Source organism: Dipodomys spectabilis, unplaced genomic scaffold (assembly GCF_019054845.1).
Source record: "Dipodomys spectabilis isolate Male_0828 unplaced genomic scaffold, ASM1905484v1 ptg000043l, whole genome shotgun sequence".
Lineage (NCBI taxonomy): Eukaryota > Metazoa > Chordata > Mammalia > Rodentia > Heteromyidae > Dipodomys > Dipodomys spectabilis.
Genome location: NW_024870720.1, coordinates 28121231 through 28142093, shown reverse-complemented (window position 1 = coordinate 28142093; position 20863 = coordinate 28121231). Strand labels below are relative to the sequence as shown.

Here is a 20863-nt window from a genome sequence, read left to right as displayed (position 1 = left end):
TTTTTCTGTATGTTGTGACAAAAGTGACCAGAAAGCTCATGATTCACATCTTACCAGTTTACCAACCTTTGAACATAGGTTCTTCTTACAAAGACTTGACAGATGCCTAAATGAAGGCTCCTAGTAGTCTCAATCATATACCACATGGAAGAAATAAGATGATTTTTTTTTTTTTTTTTTTTGGAGAGAAGAGGAATTTCCCAAAAGATTCTAGACAGACAACATATATGTCCATTGTTCTATTTCGAGGTTAGATAAGATATACAGATTTAAGTAATGTGAGTTTTGCTTTATTTTCCTTTTTGGGTATGTGCATATTGGAATGAAACTAATATAGGAATTGGCAAATTATCCACGGCGGATGGTAAGGCCTTTGCAGACCCTGAAGTACTCCGGAGGTTGACATCATCTGTCAGTTGTGCGTTGGATGAAGCTGCTGCTGCACTTACCCGTATGAGAGCTGAAAGCACAGCGAATGCAGGGCAGTCGGACAAGTAAGTACTCATTTGCTATGGTTAAAATGAAACAATCTTTCAATAAAAATAGTTAACATGCAGCATGTATTTTATGCTTCACATTGCTACCATCTTAAGATATAATGTTTGATTTTGTTATAATTCCTATTTTGTATATGAGAAATTGAGAGATATATAAATTAATCAGTCACATAAGTGACAAAGGAATAAACCACCATTGTCTGACAACAAGCCTAATTCTGTAGCATTTTACTAATATCTTTAGCTTTATTTTATTTTATTGTTTGTTTTTTGGGCCAATCCTGTCTCTTGAACTCAAGTCCTGAGCATGTCCCTGAGATTTCTTGCTCAAGGCTAGTGCTCTATCACTTGAGCCACATGTACACTTCTGGGTTTTTGTCTTTAATTGGAGATGAGTCTTGCAGATTTTCTTGCCTGCCCTGGTTTTGAACCATGATGCTAAGATCTTAGCCTCCTGAGTAGCTAAGATTATAAGCAGGAGTCATGGGCTCCTGGCTGGCCGCCTGCCCTCCCTCCCTCCCTCCCTCCCTTTCTTCCTTCCTTCTCCTTTCTGTCTTTCTGTCTCTTTCTCTCTTTTCTTCCTTCTTTCTCCCTTTCTTTCTTAACTTACTATAGCTATAATAGAGCGTCCATCTTGCAAGCACAAGGCCCCTGGGTTTAATTCTCAATACAGGCCCTCTCCTTCCCTCCCTTCATTCCTATAAAATGGGTAGATGGCAATAGACAGACAGACAGATAATAAAAACTGATCCAGTTCTTGTTTGTGAATATGAGTCCAAAGCATGTTATTTTCTTATCTCCTGTAATTCATTTGTAGTTAATGACCACTCATTAACTATTTTGTAACTTGATGGTTCAAGTTACAAACTGATAATATGCAATAAATACAACCAACTCATTCATAGGCAAAATTATGGTTACTTGTTGAAAATGAACATAAATTCCAAAGAAGTAACTGAAGAGAGTTATTAATGTGTTAATAATTTTCAGCTCTTATTGGCTTTCTTAGCTATTGAGAAAATGAAAATACTCTTTTATGATTCTACCTTGTTCAGCCATGAGAATAGCTTTGACGTATGGGATCTTTAGCAATGTTAGTGTTTTGTGAACGCCACAGAAGTACCAGTACTTTCCAATAGTAAGATTGTTATATAAGATCAGTAGATGATAATCCCTGTCATGTGTGCAGTTTGTTGTTAGCCAAAACATCTTTGTGTGTACCTATGAATTTAGAGAGAAAATGATATCATTATCATTTTGTGTGGTAGTGTGCTTGCCTTGCATGCATGAGACCCTGAGTTTGATTCTTCAGCACCACATAAGCAAAAAGAAAAAAGTTGGAAGTGGCGCTGTGGCTCAAGTGGTAGAGCGCTAGCCTTGAGCTGAAGAGCTGAGGGACAGCGCCCAGGCCCAGAGTTCAGGCCCCATGACTGGACCCAAACAAACAAAAAAAACTATCTGTTTAAAAGAAGTGTCTTCTTTGTTTTTATGAAACAACTTTTAATCACATAAGAGGTGATGTGAAATTGACAAGTTATGAATTTTCTATTTCTCATAGCTATTTTTAGAGCTGTTGTCTTAGATTTACTTTTTTTTAGTTAATCTTGGGATCTATTCATTAATATTCAGTGTTATACCAGACCTGTAATTTTAGCCACTTAGGAGGCTGAGATCTAAGGATCACAGTTAAAAGCCAGCCGGGGCAGGAAAGTCTGTGGTACTGTTTATCTCTAACAAAGTACTCAAAAAAGCTGGAGATGGCCCTGTGGCTCAAGTGGTACAGCCTTGAGCAAATGAAGTTCAGGGATAGCACCGGGGCCCAGAGAGAGTTCAAGCCCCAGGACCAGCAAAAAAAAAATAAAATAACAATAGAGAGTGCTGAGTCTTAGGACTATTAGTATACTATGAAGAAATTGAGTCATGTAAGAGCCAAACGTCGGGGCTGGGAATGTGGCTTAGTGGTGGAATGCTTGCCTAGCATGCACGAAGCCCTGGATCCTATTCCTCAGTACCACATAAACAAAAAAGGCCAAAAGTGATGCTGTGGCTCAAGTGGTAGAGTGCTAGCCTTGAGCAAAAAAAGCTCAGGGATAGTGCCCAAGACCTGAGTTCAAGCCCCATGACTGGCAAAACAACAACAACAACAAAAAACAAAGAGCCAAACCTATTAATAGTTGAGACTTTAGCCTGATAAAGGGACATTACAATGAAGTGAAATACAATTAAGAACTGTGAGTAACAATATGAAAGTGGAAATGCTAGGGTAGGGCTTGTTTGTATTGGAGAATATGTCAGAAATCCTTATTTTAAAGAGCCATTTAGCAAAGACAGCATCTGTCTTACCAGAGGGACTTGAGGTTGGAGCATATTTAATATATTTGATGAAAAACAAGGCCACTGTACCTAAAGCATAAAGATGAAAGAAGAAGACATCAAGCCTGAGATTAAAAGGGAAAAGACATGATATCCTACCACTGTTTAGACATTGTAAGAGTTTTGGCTTTTCCTATGAGGAGGGTTTAGAGCAGAATAGTGACATGATACACTTGCTTTTCAGTGAGGTATCTTTGGCTGCCTTGTTGAAAGAGCTTGAAGAAGAGCTAAGATGAAAGCAGAGATGTCAGGAAGTGTTGTCATAACCTGGGATAAATGTGATACCTTTAGTCGCTAGTAGTAATAGCGGAGGTAGTAGTGAAACCCCAATTATGGTAGGTGCCTTCAGTAACTGAGGTGACAAGGCCATGTTTCAAAAGGATGATAGAATAGTTGATCATATATTAAATAACGAGATTAGCAGGATCCTCACGTTTAAGTTTAGAGTGAATTTTATCCAAAAGTAAAAAGAACATCTTTATAGTAATAATTTTTGAAGACTTTACTAAAGGACAAAAACAGGTTTTGTTTGTTTCAGTCTAAATTGCTAGTAATGTCCTATTCAGGTGATTCTGCCCTTTTCCTTGCATGGATGTGGGGGGGGGGGGCATGCTCGTACCACACACACACACACAAGCAAACGTGCTGGTCCTAGGGCTTGAACTCAGTGCCTAGATGCTGACCTTGATCTTTTTTTCAAGGCTAGTGCTCTGCCACTTAAGCCACAGCTCTACTTCTGGTGATTGGGTAGTTAATTGGAGATTAGAGTCTTGATGGACTTTTCGGTCTGGGCTGGCTTTGAACTACAAATCTCACATCTCTGCCTCCTTAGTAGCTAGGATTGCAGGCATGAGCTACCAGCTCAACTCACTGACTTTTATATGTAAGAATTTAAACCCAATCAACCTTGAGCTTTCTTGTTATGAAATGTTAAGTTTATTAAATAATCATTCCAGTGTTAGCACTACTGTTAAGATTGATATCAAACTAGTAACATACTGTACAATTTTTATATTATATCCTAAGATTACAATATTCTTCCTCAAATAGCCGCAGTTTGGCAGAAGCCTGTTCAGAAGGAGATGTAAACGCTGTGCGGAAGTTACTCATTGAAGGGCGAAGTGTAAATGAACACACTGAGGAAGGAGAGAGCCTCCTTTGTTTAGCTTGTTCTGCTGGATACTATGAGCTTGCACAGGTTTGTGTTACCATATATAAATTTCAAAATGAGAATCTTAATTAAGGAAATGGTATACTTTTTCAGCCATTTAATTCAACAGGTAGTTTTGTTAGTCAAATACTTTGTATGTTAAATTAACCCTTATGAGTCTTAAGAATGAATGTTACAATTTTTTGATGAAAATATTTTACACTATTCTTTAAACTTTACTTTCTTTTCTAAGGTTTTGTTGGCAATGCATGCAAATGTAGAAGACAGGGGGATCAAAGGTGACATTACACCTTTAATGGCTGCTGCTAATGGAGGACATGTCAAAATTGTGAAGTTGCTGCTAGCTCATAAAGCTGATGTCAACGCACAGTCTTCAACAGGTCACAAGTGTCTTTTTTCAGTTTCAATAAATAGTAACATTCTTCAGTTATAATAGTTTCACATTGTAATGACATTAGTGTGACTTTCACAATTCTCTATTTTTTAGATGTTTTATATATATACATATATATGTACATCTGTATATGAGGTTTGAGGTAAATAGAATATGTTTGAATGAATTTTTTTCCTGTTCTGCTTATCAGGACAATTACTTTGCTTATCAATGCTCTTTTAGGTTAGTTGAAACATGAACTCTCTTGGAAGTTGAGAGCAATGAGTTATAGTACTCAAACCCAAGTTTCCTGTTTTCTAGGGTGAATAGAAAGATAGAAATCAAGGGACTGGTCTGTCATACCTTACTGTTGTTACATTATGACCCATGGGAAAAGAAAGTTATGAAGGCATTGTATAACCTCAGCCCAATAGATTTGTGTAAAAGTTCCTACAGTTGTGTAAAAATAGTTATTTTAATTTCTTTGATGTAAAAGTTATTAGATGTTTTAAATAGCTAAATTATCCAAAATCTTTATTTTAAGAAAGATTGATTTTTCTTCTGAGAGATTTTTGTTATCCACAAGAATTCTTTTTTTTTTTTTTTTTTTGTCGGTCGTGGGGCTTGAACTCTGGGCCTGGGCGCTGTCCCTCAGCTCTTCAGCTCAAGGCAAGCGCTCTACCACTTGAGCTACAGCGCCACTTCCGGTTTTCTGGTGGTTTATTGGAGATAGGAGTCTCACGGTCTCTTCTGCCCGGGCTGGCTTTGAACCGCGATCCTCAGATCTCAGCCTCCTGAGTAGCTAGGATTACAGGCGTGAGCCACCAGCGCCCGGCTAAGAATTCTTTTATGTTTAGTGTACATACCTATAAGCCTAGATATCAGGAAGCTGAAGCAGGAGTTCATGAATAGCCAAGGTTAAATAGTGAGACATGATTCAAAGAGAAAAAAAAGACATCACTGTTAACTAATTATCAAATTAGTGTTGGGCATTTTAGTGAAACCAAAATAAGTATTGTTAAATTTATAGTAATATTTCATATAGGGGCTGGGAAGGTGGCTCAGTGTTAGAGCACTTGCCTTGCATGCATGAGGTCCTGGGTTCGATTCCTAGCACCATATAAGCACAAAGAAAAAAAGCTGGAAGTGGCACTGTGGCCCAAGTGGTAGAGTGCTAGCCTTGAGCTGAAGAGCTGAGGGATAGCACCCAGGCCCAGAGTTCAGGCCCCACGACCGGAGGGCCCCTCCCCCCCCCAAAAAAAAAAAAGTTTAAAAAATATTTCATATATATGGTATATGTATTATATGTAAATAATAAATATATTTTATGTACTTATGTATGAATGATGATTTATTTTTTGCTGTTTGCCAGTGCTGGGACAAGTCTTAGCCTCATGGACTTTTTCAGTTATGAGTGGAATTCTACCACTTAACCCATGCTTCCATTTCTAACTTTCTGTAGGTTAATTGGGCATAAGAATCTTGAAGTTTTGTTTGCCCAGGCTGTCTTCAAACCTTAACCTATACTTGACAGTATTTTTAAATGAAGTTTGTAATTTCTCTGGTTAAAGTTAATGTAGTTTTTTTCTCATTTGTAAACAAGTTCTGTTTTGGGGTAGAATTGTTCCATTCTTTCACAACTCTACAGTTGTATAAAAAGTACATGCAGCCGGGCGCTGGTGGCTTATCCCTGTAATTCTAGCTACTCAGGAGGCTGAGATCTGAGGATCACTGTCAAAGCCAGCCTGGACAGGAACATCCATGAGACTCTTATCTCCAAAAACCACCAGAAAAACAGAAGTGGCACTGTGGCTCAAGTGGTAGAGCGCTCTCCTTAAGCTGAAGAGCTCAGGGACAGTGCCCAAACCCAGAGTTTAAGATCTACAACGCACCAAAAAAAAAAGTACCTGCCTATGTATGTGAATCTTTCAATGTAAATCTTTTAAGGATTACTTTTTTTTTTACAAAACAAAAACCAAACACGCAAAATATTTATTTATATTTATTAGGATTACAGTCTTATCACTCTTCTTAATGTAAAGTAAATGCTGTGGGTGTTTCTGTTGCTTTATGTTGATTTCTCTTTTTGTATTCCTTATTAAAATAGGCAATACAGCATTGACATATGCTTGTGCTGGAGGCTATGTAGATGTTGTAAAGGTGCTCTTGGAATCCGGTGCTAGTATTGAGGACCATAATGAAAATGGTCATACTCCTCTTATGGAAGCTGGAAGTGCTGGACATGTAGAAGTAGCCAGATTGCTGCTAGAAAATGGGGCTGGCATTAATACGCATTCCAATGAATTTAAGGAGAGTGCCCTTACATTAGCATGTTATAAAGGTACAGTATACACTTCTCTAAAGCAAAAGTTTTAAAAACATGAAATTACATTGTTTTGATGTTTTAAAAATCTTGTTTTTTTTAGTTAAGGGTAAGATGGCAATTGTGATATGGAATTGAATGTTTTTATTTTATTTATTATTTTTAAGTAGTTGTAGAAAGGAATTGCTGTTAAACCAAGCAGTTAATGAATAAAAGGGATCTTGATCAATGTCATTCCTTCCAACATTATTACCTTCTCAACTCATTCCCTCACTTTTCTTTTTCTTTTCCTTTTCCTTTTTTTTTTTTTTTTTTGCCAGTGTTTGGGCTTGAACTCAGGGCACTGTCCCTGAGCTTCTTTTGTTCAAGGCTAGCACTGTACCACTTGAGCCACAAAGCCACTTCCAGCTTTTTCTGTTTATGTGATAGGAATTGGGCTTTCATGCATGCTAGGCAAACACTCTACCACTAAGCCACATTCCCAACCCTCACTTTTTCTTTTTTTTTCTTTTTCTTTTTTTTTGGTTCCAGTCGTGGGGCCTGAACTCTGGGCCTGGGCGCTGTCCCTCAGCTCTTCAGTTCAAGGCTAGCACTCTACCACTTGAGTCACAGCACCACTTCCGGCTTTTTTCTTTTTGCTTATGTGGTGCTGAGGAATCGAACCCAGGGACTCATGCATGCAAGGCAAGCGCTCTACCACTGAGCCACCTTCCCAGCCCCTCACTTTTTCTTAATGTATAGGATAAACATTGAAATTTTTACTGCACTCCCTCACTTCTTTATTTTTAATTTAATTTTAAGGGTGATGTACAAAGGGATTACAGTTACAGAAGTAAGGTAATAAGTACATTTGTCAAGCATTATTACCTCCTCCTTCATTTTCTTCTACTTTCTCTCCCTTCCACCAAGTTGTAATGTTCATTTCCAACATTGTTACTTCTCCCTCACTTTTTTTTCTTCATTAGTCTATCCCCCTTCCCTTGACACCCCACTCTATCCCTTTTAAGTACTCCTATCAAAGACCTCTGTGAGGGATGAAATGAAACTATTACAGGAAGGTGTTTGAGAAACATTAGGACTCCTTGGCACGGCAGGAACTTTCAGAGTAAAGGCCCAGAAGCATAGCAAATCAAAGAAAGATTAAAAAAAATAGGACTGCATCAAACTAAAAAGTTTCTACATGGCAAAAGACATAGCTAACAAGCTAAAAATTAGCCTATACAATAGGAGATTTTTGCCAGATGCACATCAGACAGTTCACTATTATACAGAGTATACAGAGAACTTAAAATTTTAACTCCAAGGAATCAATAACCCAATTAATAAATGGGTCATAAGCTAAATATTGTTTTTTAAAAATGTTTATGTTTAATATGCAAATGTTTAAAATACAGAGCCAATATAAATACAGTTGATCCAGTTTTATCAGAAAATTATTTAATTTTAATGAACTAAATTTTGTTGTAGTTTTTCATGTGGGAACATTTTTTCTAGTGCTAAGAGTATATGTGAAAGAAAAAAAGGCCAGCTCACCTGAAACTATGTGTGTGTGTGTGTGTATGTGACATTGGTCAATTGTGGGGCTTGAACTCAGAACCTGGGCACTGTCCTTGAGTTTTTTTGCTTTAGGCTAGCACTCTACCACTTTGAACAACAGCTCCACAGCGGTTAATTGGAGATAATTAACAGCGGTTAATTGGAGATAAGAATCTCATGGACTTTCTCTCACTTGCTGGCTTTGAACTAGGATCCTGAGTATCTAGAATAACAGACTTAAACAACCGGAAACTCTTTTGGACTGGCCAGACAATTACCTAAAAGGATGTCTGGTCTGTGGTATTCTAGATTGTTAAAAAGCAGTCACAGGGTAAACAATTTTCAAATTCTTAGGTTAAAGTGAGGTGTTTTTTATTTATTTATTTATTTTGCTTTATAAAATAAGGAACTTAAAAGAGTTATGCAAATTTTGGTCTGTAGACACTAACTTCATTGTTTCATATCATCTCCAGCTGTACCATATTTGTATCATAAAATAACTGATCATTCTTGACCCCGAGGTATCAAGAAAAAGTTTTAACAGGTACAAAATGTAAAGAAGCAATCGTTCTCAGGGCTAATACATCTTTGCTTGCATAAGACTATATGTGAGTGGCTCCTAAAATTTTGCATCATGGCCTTTAATTTCCTCAGCCTAGACCTAACCTTGTTTGTATTTTGTTCCATTCTAAGACTGCCCAAGACTGTGATATCATTTGAAATAATTTTTGTTAAGAGCATGAGAAAATAATGTTAAATACGTGACTCAAGTTTAAGTTAAATTAAAATAATAACATACTTTAAATGCTTTGATTATTTGATGTTACAGGTTTTTAGATAGGTAATACAGCTGAAGGCCCTTCTCCAACTCTCTTGGTAATTTGGCAAGAGGCTGAGCTTCACTGAGGAGAGTACCATGGTTTATTTAAATGCTTTGTTTATTTGACCCACAAATTTTCCAGTAGGGAACACATCTGAAGATCCTTAACTTCTCCAGCCCTGTTTTGTAATTTGATAAAGGCTGGACTTCATTGAGAGGGGGAGGAGTAAAGCCTGGAATTTGGCTGATTAGATAGTTCTCTCCTCTTTGAACCCAGATATGTCTATATTTTAGTACTGAGTCCTAGCAGGTCAGAGAGCTTTGACTTTGATTCTCCTCACCTCACCTCACCTCAGCTTTTTGAAAATGGCACCTGAGGTTGAGGTTTGCAGGTTTTAAATGCAAGCTGATTTAGGGGAGCTAAACTTTTGGAATGCATCTCTACTACTTCCCAGGATCCATGAAACTCCTCTGCATCTGGTGAGGTTTCCTAGGACCTAGGTTGACGAAGAGATAAGAGAGCTAGCATATGAACTGAATGGAAAACTTACTCAGCTATTTGGAGGTTGAGGATTATAGGTTGAGATGACATAGGAGGTTGGAAAGTAGCTAAAGACCTAGCTCTTATTGAAGTCTTGTTTTAACTGTTTACCTATAACTCCACTGTCTTTCCCTCTCATTTGCATTTGGTTACAAATCGCTTAGTTCATTCCAAATAAAGCTGGGTCAGATAGAGAAGTTTTTTTTTTCTTACATAGTCTTTTTGTAATATATTTTACTCTGCTTTTTTAACCACTGAATATTTGAACTTAAACATAGGGTTTATTTGAAACAATACAGAAGTTGTGTATGTATCTCAGTGAATATATTTCTTTATAGATAAGTAGAAATTAAATTTATATTGTTTCATAAACATGCAGATCCTAATTTACAATAAGTAGATGATTACCCCTGAAAATTACCTTGGTTACTGAAATTTCAAATGTATTTCCTCATAGAAATAGTTTTGAAAACTACCTTATTCTGTGGCGTAAGTAAAATAAGTAGGGCATGCCTATGTTCCTAAAATGTTACAAACAGGGTATTTCAGATGTTCAAACATGGCATCTTTGTTTACCTACAGTAGAGATTATAATGAAGGTCATTTCTTAGGGCAGAAGTACAACTTATTTAAAAGTTTAGGAAGTGGCACTGTAGCTCAAGCGGTGGAGCGCTCGCCTTGAGCTGAAGAGCTGAGGGACAGCGCCCAGCCCCAGAGCTCAAGCCCCATGACCGACCAAAAAAAAAAAGCTTATTTAAAAGTTGTAGCTGGGTTCCCATGACTCATGAGCACCTGTAATCCTAGCTACTCAGGAGCCTGAGATCTGAGGATCACAGTTCAAACCTGGGCATAAAAGTCCCTGTGACTCTTCACTCAAATTAACCACTGAAAAACCAGAAGTGGAGCTGTGGATCAAAGAGTAAAGTACTAGCCTTGGACAAAAGAGCTCAGAGACAGTGCTCAGTCCCTGAGTTCAAGCCCCAAAATTGACCCCCCCCCAAAAAAAAAAAATTGAGGGTAGCTCATAGTTGACTTTAGTATTATGCTTAATATTTAGTCATAAGTAAAGATCACTGTGTTGTAAAAAGATTTTTTAAATGAATTATCTGAGTAATCTTAACACAATTTTGGTTTAGGTCATTTAGAGATGGTGAGATTTCTTTTGGAAGCAGGAGCTGATCAAGAGCATAAAACAGATGAAATGCATACTGCTCTAATGGAGGCTTGCATGGTAAGATTGGTGAAGTATATACATAAAATAATGTTTTTATGTTAAATAGTGAGACAAAAGATTACCATAAACTTATTGTGAAGTGGAACCCTAGTTATCTGAATTACCAATAGTTTTAAGTTTCTTTAAATTAAATATTTTCTAAAGATTTATAATACAAGCTGCAATTCCTTAGCTCTCAATCCTTTGCTGATGTTTTAGTTGGTACAGAAGTGATTTTTTTTAAAAGATTGGTCAGTGACATTAAAGGAACAATGTCTAGAGTATCTATACTATATTATGTACAGTATATACCTCAAACCAATAAGATAAAGGAATATTTGTATAGTAGTTTTTTTTTTTTTTTGGTCGGTCGTGGGGCTTGAACTCTGGGCCTGAGTACTGTCCCTCAGCTCTTCAGCTCAAGGCAAGCACTCTACCACTTGAGCTACAGCGCCACTTCCGGTTTTCTGGTGATTTATTGGAGATAGGAGTCTCACGGTCTCTCCTGCCCGGGCTGGCTTTGAACCGCGATCCTCAGATCTCAGCCTCCGAGTAGCTAGGATTACAGGCGTGAGCCACCAGCGCCCGGCTGTATAGTAGTTTTTGTGGTGCATAATTCCTTCTCTGTGTGGTCTTTGCTGAACCCTGAAGGATTTTTTTTAGAATTGTACCTTAGAATTGTACTTGAGGGTAGATCATAATAGACAAAGATGAGAATAAAACCATAGCTATATTTATGAGAATAACATGTCAAGATTGTAAAAGAACCTAGATGAATTTGTAATTTCTTGTCTCAACTTTAATTCAAAAATTATTATTAAAAGGTTGTTGGATTTAATTTACTGATTTTTAAAGATACTATAAAGTCATCATTTAATAATTGAATTATTTTGTCATAGTCTTTATTATTACCTAAATACTTGTCTTTTTGAGCAAACATAAGTCTTCATCTACAAAGTGAAGATAATACCTTTCTCTTGGGTTCTTGTGAGTACTAAATGAGATAATTTCCGTAAAACACCTAACTGATAATACCATTTTTAACAATTTTCTGTGGTGAGGAAAAGTAGGTATTACTGTTACTCTATCAGAAAATCTATGAATAGAATTTTTTGGTTATTTTTTAATAAGATATGTTATTCTGAAAACCTGCCAAATGTACACTGAAATTAAATTTTGTAAATAAATGAAAGATAGCTGGATGTCATAACACACATATTGGCCTGGGCTGCATAGTGAGTTTCAGGCTAGTCTGGACTATGTAGCAAGGCTCTCTGTTAGGGGAGACGGTATTAGTTGACAAAGTGACCTGGATAATGTAATGAGACAGGTGCAGGTACCTGGCTGGAATAATATGATGTATCTATGAAGTAATAAATAGAAGATAAAGAAGTTTATTTAAAAAATAAATAGAAACGTTTATTGAAGGAAAAATAGAATCGACCACAAGTTCTTGAGGTTACCAGTACTTAAGTAATCTGTGATAAAATTAACTGCATAATAAAATATTGTTTTCTTCAACTGCTAAATGTAGATTTATGCTTATTTAAATGAAGGTTAGTAAACTTGATTGTATAATAATTGAGAAATTTCAGAATTTTCAAGATGTTTTTAATGGGGATTTAATTCTTGTTAATTGCATTATGATTAGGATGGCCACGTTGAAGTAGCTAGGTTACTTCTTGACAGCGGTGCCCAAGTAAACATGCCTGCTGATTCATTTGAGTCACCACTGACTTTGGCTGCCTGTGGTGGGCATGTGGAACTTGCAGCCTTACTTATTGAAAGAGGAGCTAGCCTGGAAGAGGTCAATGATGAAGGTTATACACCTTTAATGGAAGCAGCTCGTGAAGGACATGAAGAAATGGTGGCCTTACTTCTAGGACAAGGTAACCAAATCAGTCAAGACACTAAAGCATAAACCAAACATAAGAGCAAAATTTTTATAAATTTGTTGAATTTGAATATTTTACCACTCTTGTAGATTTGCAGTGAAATGTTGGTATCCAGATTTAGAAAGTAGTTACCATGAACGTGGCTCCCATATTGTTAAACAAAGTCAGATAGACTTTAATATAGCAGAGAAGTGTTATAGGCATGTGTAGTATGAATAACAAAGAGAAGTAAACAGAACTGGACCTGGTGTAGGGGATACCATAAGATCCAATGTTTGTCAAGCTGATAATGTTGAGGGAATTCTTTGAATTCTTACTAATAATAGAACTAAAACGTTTCATACAATAATATGAGAAACACTGCCATAATGACTAATGAGAATGAAAGGCTACTTGTGTGTGCACCTATAATCCCAGTACTTAGGATCTTGATTTTTTTTTGTTTTAGACTACGGTTAGAAACCAGCCTGGTTACATAGTACGACCTGTGTTTAGACAAAAAAGAAAAACAATGAAAAAACAAGACATATAAGAAACTGGGAAAAGTGAAACAATTTACTTGTTAAAATATCTTAAGTCTAGAAATAATTCTCAAACAGTAGAGGTAGTTCTAATTAAAATATATACACATGTGAAATGGTAAAATCCTTTGGTAAACTTATATAGAAACAAAAAAAGAGGATAGAAGAGTAAAATGGGTTCCTTTGTGGTAGTGAGTTACAATTAGAAGGGCAAAAAGTGAATATAGTTGAGGTATTTTGTTTACACCTGAAAATCAGAACAGTGAAGCCTATTGAAATTGTTTTAAGAAGAGGATATTAAGAGAAAGTGAAGAAAAGATAGGAGGTTGGTGAGAGGTGTATTATGTGCTTGTGTAGAAATGTCACAGTGTACAATTAATATATAGTAATAATTTTTAAAACAATTTTTCATATTTGTACAAAATTCAAGAGGAATGACATTGGCTTTTATTTAAAGGCTATCTTGACTAGAATTTGAAAAGCACAGATTTTAGAGCAGATTTCATAGGTTTGAATCTACATAGAAATTTTGTACAAGTTTCTAACCTTTGGCTCCTTTCTAATCTAAGTTTGCTGTTTGAGATGGATTAGAATATAGATAAGTGGATGTATGGGCACATGCGCATATATAAGACAAGCTCTGGCTTGTAACATGGTACAATGCTAAGTGTTAGCTGTGGAGATTATGGTAGTAGAGATGATGGTAATGTTACTGCGGGCAAATTAATTAACCTCATGTTTTTAATTGTACAACTGATAGGCATGACTAGCCAGTGAATGAAAGAGTTAGGCATTGAATTCAAGTTCTGATCTTAGACCAAAAAAAGAACTTAGCTGATAATACCTCAACAATGTATAAAATACTTAGAATATTGCATGACAAATGACAAGAGCTTCTTAGTACTTTTAGTTGTTGTTTGTGGAGCTTGAACTCAGAGCCTGGGTGCTGTCCTTGAGCTCTTATGCTCAAGACTAGCACTTTACTACTTCAAGCCATTGTGCTACTTCTGGTTTTCTGGTGGTTAATTGAAGGAAAGAAAGAGTCTCATGGACTTTCTGGCTTGAGCTGGCTTTGAACTGTGGTCCTCAGATCTCAGCCTCATGAGTAACTGGGAATATAGGCATGAGCCACCAACACTTTACCATATGACTTGTATCTCTGACTAAACAAATATTTTGGCTATGTCATTTAAAATGTGGACTTGTGAATGTGGTTTGATTTTTTTATTAATGGTGTATTTTAAACTTTATTTTAAACCTCTTAAGAATAGGGGACACATTCTTCTTAGTATAGTAATATAACATGATTATGAGATAGTTAATCGTATTTTGTTTATGTCTGAAATAAAATAATGAACATACTTTCATTTGAATCTCTATTTTAGGTGCAAATATCAATGCACAGACAGAAGAAACTCAAGAAACTGCCTTGACTCTAGCTTGCTGCGGAGGTTTTCTGGAAGTGGCAGACTTTCTCATTAAAGCAGGAGCTGATATAGAACTAGGCTGTTCTACCCCTTTAATGGAAGCTGCTCAAGAGGGTCATTTGGAATTAGTTAAATACTTACTAGCTGCGGGTATGTATTTTGTATTTGAGAGTTCTTTTTTCCATGAAGAAAAAAATTTCAATAGTGCAAATTATTCTTTTGGAACTGGTGTGATAGACCGTTCTGAATTATGTGCAGTTTAAATTTCAGTTTCTGTTTGTGATTAATTTTTTTTCTTTTTTTTTTTAAGTTGCTGAAAGCATTCTCTTCCTAGAAATGGATAAGGCTATTTTTATCTAACTTCAGAAAATTTAGATTATCTTCTAGAAGTAGCCTATGTTTATTTATGCTGTATGATTCTCTCATTAAGCATAAAATTTTGCTAACTGCTACAGGAGCTAATGTTCATGCAACAACAGCAACAGGAGATACGGCACTAACATATGCCTGTGAAAATGGTCATACTGATGTAGCAGATGTCTTACTTCAGGCAGGAGCAGATCTGGTAAGCTATTTAGTTTTAAATGTTTTTTCTTGTTTTCTTTGTATTTTTGTCTTTGTTTGCTGAGTTTTGGCTCTTAGTCCTTGCATAAGGTAGGACAAGTGTTCTATGACTAGACTATACCTCCACCCTATTTTTAAAACCTTAATTTTTAAAATTGTTATTTAGCTGAGTGCCAGTGGCTTACTTCTATAATCCTGGCTACTTAAGAAACTTAGATTTTGACTATCTCAGTTCATGGCCAGTCTGGACAGAATACTTTAGAGATTCTCACCTCCAAAATGATCAGCACAAAGCTGGGCTGAAGGTATGGTTAAAATGATAGGATGCCACCCAAGTAAGTGGGAAGCTATAAGTACAGTATTTTTTGCCATTAGTTTTTGTAATGCTATTTTTTTCTACATTGGAAAGAGAAATTTTTCTGTTACACATTTTAATACATATTTTCCTTAAGAATTTTCTTAGCTATTTTAGAAAACTTACTGTATGTTTGCAATGTTAACGATATTAAGAACCTTATTTAGTTTAAAAAGTATTGAAAACAGTCAATAATAGTCCTTTCCCCCTTAATTAAGTTGTAATTTAATAAAGGAAGGTAAAACAGATACTGTGATTAGGTATATAAAATCAATTACATGAAAATGTCATGTCTGTGAAATATACAGCAGCCGAGCATCTGTGGTTCATGCCTATAATCCTAGCTACTCAGGAGGCTGAGATCTGAGAATTGCAGTTCAAAGCCAGCCCTGGCAGGAAACTCCGTGAGACTCTAATCTCCAATAAACCACTCAGAAAACCAGAAGTGGAGCTGTGACTTAAGTGGTAGAGCACTTGTCTTGAGCTGTAGAGCTGAGGGACAGCACCCAGGCCTAGAGTTCAAGCCCCATGACCGACAAAAAAAGAAAGAAATATACAGCAATGTAATAATTACTGGTTGCGTAATTAGTAGCAGTAAACCAAATAGTTTAAAAGAACAATCAAGAATATTTAGCCAGGTGCTTGTGTAATATATAAATTATATACTTAATTTTTGGACATATATATTTATTACTATAAGTCCTAAAGTTTTCTCATAGGATTCACAATTGCTCAATCCTATACATTCTCTTTTTTTTCTATATTCTTTAGAAAACTCTTAATAATTATTTACAATAGTTTTATTATTAACCTTATTGTTCTTAAAGTTGTCTGTAAGGTGAAGGAAATGTTGAACATACAGAAATTTATACCAAATATAAGGAATATTACTTGGATTGGTAAAGGCAAACTAGAATGCCATCCATATATATTACTCCATCTCTGATCTATTTTATAGGGAGAGGAGGAACTACAATATGTATTTAGATTACCACTAAGCCTGGTTACTCCCAATTTTAAATGATTATTTCTGCAAAATGTGTTTTTAATATGATAGACTTTTATAATATATTTCTAAATTGACTTGAAAAAGTGCTGTTTTATGAACTGATTTCAGAAGCTAATATAATTCTTTTGATTTTCATTAAGAACAATTATTCTCCAGCAATGACATATAAATTAAATTTGTATTTTTCCCAAAACAGGAGCATGAATCTGAAGGTGGGAGAACTCCTTTAATGAAAGCTGCAAGAGCTGGTCATGTTTGCACTGTTCAGTTCTTAATTAGTAAAGGTAATATGAAATTACTTTTCTTCCTACTTTTCTTCCTTTCCCCTCCCCTAAAGTCGCTTGTGGCATCTAGAGCTTTGAGGAGAGGTAAAGAAGATAAATGATGGATAGTTGACAATAGTCTTGTAACACAACAGTTGTTATATCAAGTTTTCAATCTTGCTGTAAAATTATTCTACAAATGAAAATTTCTCTTTTTTTAACCTTTTAAGATAGGTATAGTCCATGTTCATGTGTTACAATATTAACTTGACATAGGGATTTTGATATTTCTGTTACTTAGAAATTTGTAGCAGGTTTCTTTTGGCCTAAGACTTTTTTTCTCCATAATTATAGAGAGAGATGGTTATAAATGTATCTCAACAAATGTTCAAAATTGAAATTGTATGATGGCAAAATGCATGAGAATTTTCATTCTTGATAATTCTAGTTTGAATACCAAAGACCTAATGACCTAAGTAAAGTAATTTTTCAGTATGAGTTTATTGCATTCTTAAAACTATCACATTAAAGATTTCACTTTTTTCCTTTTTTTTTTGACAAAACAGTTTGGCTATAAATAACTTTTAGGTTAAAATATATTATTTTATCAAAATCACAAAGGAAACAAATTTATATGAGAATAGTTAAAAATTCTGTTTATACAAAATTACTGGTCATTATTGCAGACATTTTGATCCTTAGTACTTATAAGTATACATTTGTGATACTTTTTTCTTTTTTTTTTTGTACAAAAAATAGAATATTCTTTATTGTTGATAATGTTAAGCTATTGTACAGAATCCTTATTGTGGTGGGAAAATTGAACTTGAACTTTTCTAGGTTTCTTTTTTTTTTTAAGTTCTTTTTTTTTTTTTATTGTGAAAATACTATACAGAGGAGTTACAATTACATGGGCAAGATAATGAGTACATTTCTTATCAAGCATTGTGGCCTCCTCCTTTGTTTCCCCTTCCCATATCCCCCCCCCCCAAGTTTTAAAGTTCGTTTTCGACATAAAGACTTGTACATCTCATTGTTGCAATGGGTCCACCTGTGTAATACTTTGTTTCAAGAGTAGAATAATGTCAAGATGCATTGTATTCATAAACTGATGTTGAGTTGAACCTCCTTTGTACAACTAATTAAAGATAATATAAAATTTAAAAAATGGAGTATTGTATATCGTTACTATCCTCTCTTTTAGGTTTAATTTAATTATTTTGATTTTACTTTCTTCCTGCTATTTTATTTACATTTGGCCCATTACCTAGCACAGTTATCCAAATCAAATATTCCCAGATTACAACAGGGATGGGGGGAGGGGTAGAAAGGAGTTACAAATAAATAATAATTATGATAATTCCTAATGTAAAAAAGAGATGATATTATGCTTGTTTTCTATTCCTTGTTCATTCTTTATATATTTAGCCAATATGAGTAATGTGGCTTAATTTCTGTTGCTTTTAAGCTATCTTTTCTAAAGCAGAACTGAACATGTAAATGAAGTTTTGTACTTTATACATTTTTAATATAGTTGCTTAAGAATAATGCAATTGCTCCCAATTAAAATATAATTATTTTTCTGATACATGAGAGCGTATTTCATTTTTATCTGGGATTAACTTTAGGATAATTCAAAGTGGCTGCTGGCAATTGATAGGGGTTTATTTGAATTTGAGATAGGCTGTGTGTTTGTATTTATTGAAGCTGAGTAAAGGATGTATGGGGCTTCCTTACACTATTCACTTTATGATTTTAAGCAAAAACATTACAGTGATTTTTCTGTCTTTTCTGATTTAGGAGCAAATGTGAATAGAACCACAGCTAATAATGACCATACAGTACTGTCCCTGGCTTGTGCAGGTGGTCATCTAGCAGTCGTAGAACTACTCTTGGCTCATGGGGCAGACCCTACACACCGTTTAAAAGTATGTAACTGAGGTGTTCCAAGCAGCATTATAAATTCATTCCTTCACTCTTAATCCTCACAGAATATCATGTAGAAGTTACATTTTTAATCCATTCTGAGTATTTTTTCCTGTTTTACTATAAAAGTTTTTTTTAACTAAATGCATGTCTATAAGCTAACTTTTTTTCCTCTTTATTCATTCTTTTAGGATGGCTCAACTATGTTGATAGAAGCAGCAAAAGGTGGTCATACAAGTGTTGTTTGCTATCTTTTAGACTATCCTAATAACTTGCTTTCAGCCCCTCCACCAGAAGTCACTCAGTTAACGCCTCCGTCTCATGATTTAAATAGGGTAAGATTCAAACTTAAGCATTTTGTATTATGCCTTCTTTTTCTCTTTTTTGTGTATACTTTATTTGACTAGATTGACTATTTTGGGTTAGAAAATGTATTTTTCTTTATAACTATATAGTGATTACATTTTACAAACATCTGATGTAACATATTTTAGGCTGATACATTTTGCTTTACCTTTTTACTAAGGTCAGTATAGCAACTTGAATTCAAAACTTATTCTCAAAAAGAATGCTATTGCTGTTGCTCAGTGGCAGGGCACATGTTTAGTATGTATAAGGCTGTAGTGTTAAGTTCCTACCACACACAAAAAAAGAATTTTTGATACCAACATATTTTTAGAAAATATGTCATTGTCACATTAAAGACTCCTCAATATATCTATAATGTTTTGTTTTGTTTTGTTTTTTGGTTGGTCATGGGCTTGAACTCTGGGCCTGGGTACTGTCCTTAAGCTCTTCAGCTCAAGATGAGTGTTCATTCTACCACTTGAGCCACAGCGCCACTTCCTTTTTTTTTCCTGGTGGTATATTGGCAGTAAGAGTCTCTTGGACTTTCCTGCCTGAGCTGGCTTTGAACCACGATCCTCAGATCTTAGCCTTCTGAGTAGCCAAGATTACAGGCGTGTGTGAGCCACCAGTGCCCGGCCATAACATTGTTTTTAGCATAGTATTTAATGAATTATGTAGGAAGGGAAGATGTAATCAATGAGTGTCTTTTGTCTTAGGCACCTCGTGTACCAGTTCAAGCACTGCCCATGGTTGTACCACCCCAGGAGCCTGACAAGCCACCTGCCAATGTTGCCACTACTCTTCCCATCAGGAATAAAGGTCAGTTATACTTCTAAAGACTATTTTGTACAATAATTCCCCACACACACACATCCCCAGCTTAAACAAAGCTAGGCAGTTAAAATTATTTTTCCGCCAAAATGAATTTTACAAAGTTGGAATAATTCAAGAATTTCTGACCAGTTAAAAAAAACATGTAATTATGAGTGAAGATAGTTATTGACACTATATGTGCCAGAATTAAAAGTGTTAGCAAGAGAAATTCAAATGCTCATTTTTGATAGAATTCTGGTTATCCATGATTTCCTCTAACAATTTTCATTCATGTTAACCTGGTATTATGGGGTGATATTTTCATAAAATATTTACTTAATCTTGTAGTGATGTAAGACATAAAGATTAACAAGTTGGATCAAATATTAAGTTTTATTTTAAAGTAGCTGGTTTAACATAGATTTTTATATATGAATACCTTTCCTCAACCAATAATTAAAAGTTATTTGAGATGTACTTGTTCATTTCTCTAGAATTCTGAGGTCCATATTTGATTTGTGGATGTTACACCATGCATGTTCTTAAGTATGTCCCGAAACATTATACCTACCAGTTTAAATCTGTTTTTTTAAAGTTTACTTGAAGAACCACTGCAGTTTTTATATTTTGCTTTTGGCTACCTATATTGTTTTACCAACAAAAATACTAAGTTATTTCCACCAACTCCTTTCAGTCACTACTACCAACTTAAAGCCTTGGTACCTTTTTCAATTGGTTGCTAAATCTGTAGCCAGTTCAGTCCATTCGCCTGGCTGTCAGAAGATACAGAGGATGGCATAGTCCAGCATCTCTTCCGGGGAAACTGAATCCCAGTTCTCTATTGGCCAGATAGCTGTGTGGATATGTGAATTTATATCTTAAAACAGTCTTGGAG

The 20863-nt window shown here is 35.4% G+C and overlaps 1 protein-coding gene across 2 annotated transcripts in view; it reads left to right on the top strand.

Annotated features, from left to right (window-relative positions):
• The window catches only part of Ankrd17 (ankyrin repeat domain 17), a 139216-nt gene that overhangs the window by 59187 nt on the left and 59166 nt on the right, over positions 1–20863 (top strand). For both annotated transcript variants that reach the window (XM_042678388.1, XM_042678389.1), the window contains exons 3-14: positions 338–494; positions 3921–4068; positions 4274–4421; positions 6522–6755; positions 10771–10865; positions 12499–12736; positions 14649–14840; positions 15146–15255; positions 16815–16902; positions 18682–18809; positions 18999–19142; positions 19872–19974. In XM_042678388.1, coding sequence (XP_042534322.1) covers positions 338–494; positions 3921–4068; positions 4274–4421; positions 6522–6755; positions 10771–10865; positions 12499–12736; positions 14649–14840; positions 15146–15255; positions 16815–16902; positions 18682–18809; positions 18999–19142; positions 19872–19974 — 1785 coding nt within the window. The remainder of the gene's footprint in view (positions 1–337; positions 495–3920; positions 4069–4273; positions 4422–6521; positions 6756–10770; positions 10866–12498; positions 12737–14648; positions 14841–15145; positions 15256–16814; positions 16903–18681; positions 18810–18998; positions 19143–19871; positions 19975–20863) is intronic.